Here is a 6,120-nt window from a genome sequence, read left to right on the forward strand (position 1 = left end):
ACACACTCACACTCACACACACACACACACACACACTTACGCACACCACTGTGGACTCTCTGACCTGGGTGGAAAGGCCTTAGAAGCGTGTGCCATATTCTTCGGGTGTCATTAAACACTTCTATGGAGATTTGCTGTTGAACACACACACACACACACACACACACACACACACACGCACACACACACACACACACACACACGCATTGGTGCTCTTGACATCCAAATATGCTCAAACTTGCATAAAACTTTCATAAATCAAATGACACAAACATTACAGGCAGACTATTTAATACGCACACACACACACACACACACACACACACACACACACACACATACACACACACACACACACACACACACACACACACACACACACACACACACACACACACACACACTGTGAGGGGCATTTGTAGTTATGTGTTTTAAATAGGTCAAAATAGACCACATGAATCACACTCTGCTGCCAATTACACACACACACACATCCAAATCCCAGACAACCTCAGGTATCCAGTCAGCTGCTGTGTGTGTTTGTGTTTTAGCTTGGTGTCAGTCATATGTCATGCTGGGATGGAGAGCTGTAGTGTGTAGACATGTGGGTTTATTTTTAGTTCAGGTTAAATATAAAGAGCTGGTCATGCCCTATACTCACTCACTCTCTCTCTCTCTTTCTCTTTCTTTCTTTCTTTCTTTCTCTCTTTCTCTCTCTCTTTCTCTTTCTTTCTTTCTTTCTCTCTCTTTCTTTCTTTCTTTCTTTCTTTCTTTCTTTCTCTCTTTCTAATTCTCTCCCTCCCTCTCTCTCTCCTCCATCTGACTCTTTATTCTGTTCTTCTCTCTCCGCCTGCCTCTGGTAAATTCTTCGTTTTTTTCACCCTATTTTTACTTCACCTCCTTTTGGTCTCTCACTCTCTCTCTTTCTTTCTCTCTCTCTCTCTCTCTCTTTCTATTTTATCCATCTTTATGACCTACGTCTCCCTCCTTGCAAATGATTCTTAAACTGTAAATGAGTGACATGTGACACGGGGGGCGGGGTTCATAGTTGTGTGTGTGTGTGTGTGTGTGTGTGTGTCAACCTGCCAACCTGTACACATTTTCACATCAAAGTACGCGGATACAATTTTTTATTTAAAACTATGCAAAATGCAACTTCCCTGGAGCGTGTAAATTAGAATCACCGCAGATCTATTTCATGCAAGGGTGAGAGAAATAGAGAAAATGACAAGTGAGAGTGACAGACAGAGCATAGTGATTGGCCTCTCTTTGTGCTATTTTTTCTTCGGCCAACGGTGGGTTATATGAAAGACTTGATGAGGTGAGTTTAACAAGTGTTTGCTCGCAAATTTGCGTTCCCCCAGCTGCCGATTTGCTAAAAAAAATCTCCACTGAGTGGAATTGTGAATTCACCGAGGCCTAAATAGTTGATGTTGTCTTGGAAAGTTATTACTGGTTCACCACTTATTTCAGTTAGCAATATATTTTCCATGTGTCGCTGATTAAGTTTTTATAACTAAAATGCTCTCAGGTAGTGCAGATATTTCCAAGGCCAAATGTAGCCTTTTACAACAAGTCTGAAAGTGGGCCTATAGACTAAATATTTTGAGCTGCTCAGTGATGAGTGTTTATGTTGTTTTTTCCTTTGTAGCATATAGATAATTTATTCTTGATTATTAGCGCGAAAACAAGCGAGACCAAATTTTAGGCTTCCAGGCAGAGATCGCGCAGCTATCGCTGAGACCCGCCCCTTTAGTTGGGATAATGTAATCATTGCAGCCTCACAGATGGCAGAAAGACACCGCCATCTGAAAGAAACCGAGTACATGTGTGCAAGTTAAATTCTTTAAATGCAATCAGTCATTTGCATTAGTCAGCATGTAAGAATTGAAAATTGGATGTATTTTCGAAACATGCAGGCTTTTGTCTGTTAAAGGGAACCGTAACAATAATTTGACCTAACATTACGTTTCCAAAATCATTTTGACGGCACATAACCTCATAACAGCAACACAACTGTTTTTCATAGGTCAGGATTATTAAGCTCTAACAGATTGTCAACATTATGGCTATGTCTGTTTTAGGCTGCATGCATGAAGACCGACGTGAGCATTTTTTTTTCTCGCTGAGGGTGCTACTCAAAAAGTCTTCAAGCTTATACTTGGTCTGGCCTTTAAACCTCTCTCCCTCTCTCTCACCCTCTGTCCCTGCCACTCCCTCCCTCTCTCTCTCCTTCTTTTCTCTCTCCTAATCCTCACCCCTCTGCCACTCTCTCCCTCCCTCTCCCCCTCCTTCTCTCTCTCTCTCCCTCCCTCTCCCCCCTCCTTCTCTCTCTCCTCTCTCTCCCTCCCTCTCCCCCTTCTCTCTCTCTCTCCCTCTCCCCCCTCCTTCTCTCTCCCTCCTCTCCTCCTCTCCATCATTTATATATATAATAAAATCCCCCTCATATCTCTATTTTATCTATAAAAATCCCCCCTCATTTTCCTCCCTTCTCTCTCTCTCCCCCTCCTTCTCCCTCTCTTTTCTCTCTCTCCCTCTCCCCCCTCCTTCTCTCTCTCCCTCCTTCTCTCTCTCCCTTTTCGCCATCCCTCTCACCCTCTTCCCCTGCCACTCTCTCCCTCCCTCTCTCCCTCCTTCTCTCTCTCTCTCCCTCTCTCCCTCCTTCTCTCTCTCCCTCCTTCTCTCTTTTCTTCCCTCTCCCCTCCTGTGAGCAGCAGTTGGAGCGCAGCCTGCAGGAGTTCGGGGAGCACTGGGAGCTGAACCCAGGAGACGGAGCCTTCTACGGCCCCAAGGTGAGACTGGGGTCAAAGGTCACTGACCCTGAGCACGCCCACACTGGTCCCTTCTGACCAATAGAGTGCAAGCTCCCGAGAGCGAACACTAGAAACGACCCCCACTCACAGGACTGCTCACCCACACCCGCTCCTGAAGGAGCCTTTGTTACGTGGTGGTGGACAGGATAATTATCTGTCCACTTGTAATGATCTACCTCTGCTGCCCTGCCGTGGGCTTGTATTGAGGGCTTGTTCGTTATACAGATCAACAGCAGATGCTGCTCTGCATCAGATGCTCTCTGAGGGATGTTAACCCTTCACTTCTCTCCTAGATTGACATCCAGATCCGTGACGCGATTGGCCGACAGCACCAGTGCGCTACCATTCAGCTGGACTTCCAGCTGCCAATCAGATTTAACCTTCAGTATGTGGGGTGAGTGCAGCTGTCAGGGGTACTCTAGCTGGAACATCTCAAGATATTCATCTGGACAGAGACCAGGTGCTCAGTACTTCCTGTTTACTGGCTTATTGAAGATCTGTCCCTCCTGGTCTCTCTTTCTCTCTTGTTTCTTCTGACTTTATCCTCTCTCCCTCTCTTCTATTTTTTGCAACCTCTTCCTTTCTCTCTCCCAACACATCTCTCTCCCCTCCTTTCTCTCTCTCTCTCTCTCTCTCTCTCTCTCTCTCTCTCTCTCTCTCTCTCTCTCTCTCAGTGCGGACGGGTCGATGCACAGGCCGGTGATGGTCCACCGGGCAGTGCTGGGCTCTCTGGAAAGGATGATCGCCATATTGGCTGAGAACTTTGGTGGGAAATGGTGAGACTCCTCTGCTTATGATGCCCATTTCAGGTCCGAGAGTGGGCGGTTATGACCATATCAGTCTAAGCTGCCTCTCTCATGTTTTCCTGTTTTCCTCTGTACTCTTCACTGTGTCTCCCTCCATCTATCTCTCTGTCTGTTTTTTCTCTCCCTCCATCTATGTTTCTGTTCATTTCTCCATCTCTCCCCACAGGCCCTTCTGGCTATCACCAGCACAGGTCATGGTGGTTCCTGTAGGGGGCGATAGTGAGCAGTATGCTAAAGAGGTTAGTGGACTAAAATATCCAATGAAATAAACCCCACACTCCACTGGAACAGACCCACATTACTGACAAACACACACCATAGTATTGAGCCATCCACACCAGCTCTGATAGATACACACACACCCACCTCATTTAGCTTTTTAAACCAAAGTTAACCTGTCCATCACATTCATCTTTGGCCTGCGGTCTAAATCACCAGGAAGTGGCATGTCATGAATTCATAATCCTGTGTGATTGCTTTAAGGTGGTTTGTAAACTCAAGGAAGCTGGCTTCATGGCTGACGTGGATGATGATCACGGGGCAACCTTAAATAAGAAGATCCGCAGTGCACAGCTGGCCCAGTATAACTACATCTTTGGTGAGCGAGAGAGAGAGAGAGACAGACAGACAGAGAGAGACACAGGTCATATCAATGTGTGCTGTGTCTGTGATGGAGAGACACAGGTCATATCAATGTGTGTTGTGTCTGTGATGGAGAGACACAGGTCATATCAATGTGTGTTGTCTGTTCGGGCTGTCTGTGTGTGTGACCTGCATCTCCAGCAGGCCGTGTGTGTTAACAGCTTCATGTGTGAAGTGCTGAGCAGTCTGTGCTTTTGGATTACCACAACCAATTCTCCTCCTCACCCACTTATTCCCTCTTTTTTATTCTTTTCCCTCTCCCTCTCTTCCTCTCTTTCCCTTCTCTCTCTCCTCTCCCTCTCTTCCTCTTTCCCTTCTCTCTCTCCCTCTCTTCCACTTCCTCCTCTTCTCTGTGCACCCCTTTCCACTCCTGTGACTTATTGACAACTCGTCTCCCTCGAGCCTCTCTCTCCCAATATCTCTCTCCTCCTACATCCCTCCTTTCCTCTCCTCTATTTATCTTTCCCTCAAACATCCATCAATCTCTCTCTCTCTCTCTCTCTCTCTCTCTCTTGCCCACACACACACTATCAATCTCTCTCTCTCTTTTTCTTTCTCTCTCTCTCTCTCCCACACACACACTATCAATCTCTCTCATGTCACTCTTCTGTGCCACCATATCTCATCCCTCTCTCCTTTCTATCTTCTCTCACAGTGGTGGGAGAGAAGGAGCGAGGGAGCGGAGCGGTCAGTGTTCGGACGAGAGCGGGCAAGCAGCTGGGTCAGAGGTCACTGGAGGAGGTGATGACTTCACTCAAGGGTCTGCAGGAGAGCCGTAGCAACCAAGACGAGTTCTGATTACACACACACACACACACACACACACATTCTCCAGAACAGATACAAGTACTCTAGCCATCCACACACACAGAGGTCAAGTTTATGATAAGTGAGTGTGAATAATGGAACTGTATTGTTGAAATAACTTTTATAATAAAATAATTTAATTTGTACTTAATGTGGCATGTTGCATTTTTATGCATTCCCCCCACAAGAGCGAACACAAACACACACACACACTCACTGCATGTGCCTTTGGTGTGTGTAATTAGGGGCGTGTGTGTGTGTGTGTGTGTGCGCATGCATGCATGCTGGAATCCCCCTGGATTTCTGTATACAAGTTAATTCTGTTTTATCTGCCGCTACGCAAGAGAGGAGGCATGTCTGAGAGGAGAGATAACACACACACACACACACACACACACACACACGAGAGGAGGTATGTCTGAGAGGAGGGAGAATAGACCAGACCTTAAAAGACCGGAAGAAAGCAAGGTTAGGAGGGAGAGAGGGATTTGACTAAAATAGGAGAGGCGGAAAGGAAAAGAGAGGAAAGAGAGGAGAGCACAGCACAACTGGGGGGGGGGGGTTAATGGAAACAGGAAAGCTACAAAAAGGTCAGAACTGGGACTTGTGAGCTTTTTTTCCAACTTTAATTGGGGAAGAGGCGGAATGGAAAGGACACCAGTCCCAAAGATCACACACACACACACACACACACACACACACATACACACACACACACACACACACACACACACACACACACACACACACACACACACACACACACACACACACACACACACACACACACACACACAGACTGGACAAGTTTTGGCAGTGTCTTAGTGGTGTGTGATTAGGATGTGTGTGTGTGTCTACCCTTGATGTCCAGAGGTTCCAGCTGCTGCTGTGTGACTCCAGATTGAGGTGAAGGAGGTTCCGGTCACGGTCTACAAGCTGGAATCGCCTTACTGCTTATTTTACTGAGTGACTGACAACTACGGATGGGGCATTTTAAACTGCCCTAAACTGCTGCTAGCCTCACTGTAAAGCCATTTTGTAACACCATGTCA

General features: G+C 46.5%; 1 protein-coding gene across 2 annotated transcripts in view; it reads left to right on the forward strand.

The window, feature by feature from the left end:
* tars2 (threonyl-tRNA synthetase 2, mitochondrial) overlaps positions 1–5,214 on the forward strand; it is a 24,612-nt gene extending 19,398 nt beyond the window's left edge. For both annotated transcript variants that reach the window (XM_048261707.1, XM_048261708.1), the window contains exons 13-18: positions 2,715–2,792; positions 3,107–3,207; positions 3,488–3,589; positions 3,786–3,858; positions 4,103–4,217; positions 4,917–5,214. In XM_048261707.1, coding sequence (XP_048117664.1) covers positions 2,715–2,792; positions 3,107–3,207; positions 3,488–3,589; positions 3,786–3,858; positions 4,103–4,217; positions 4,917–5,059 — 612 coding nt within the window. In that variant the 3' untranslated portion in view covers positions 5,060–5,214. The remainder of the gene's footprint in view (positions 1–2,714; positions 2,793–3,106; positions 3,208–3,487; positions 3,590–3,785; positions 3,859–4,102; positions 4,218–4,916) is intronic.
* The last annotated feature ends 906 nt before the right edge of the window (positions 5,215–6,120 follow it).

This window comes from Alosa alosa, chromosome 13 (genome assembly GCF_017589495.1).
Source record: "Alosa alosa isolate M-15738 ecotype Scorff River chromosome 13, AALO_Geno_1.1, whole genome shotgun sequence".
Lineage (NCBI taxonomy): Eukaryota > Metazoa > Chordata > Actinopteri > Clupeiformes > Clupeidae > Alosa > Alosa alosa.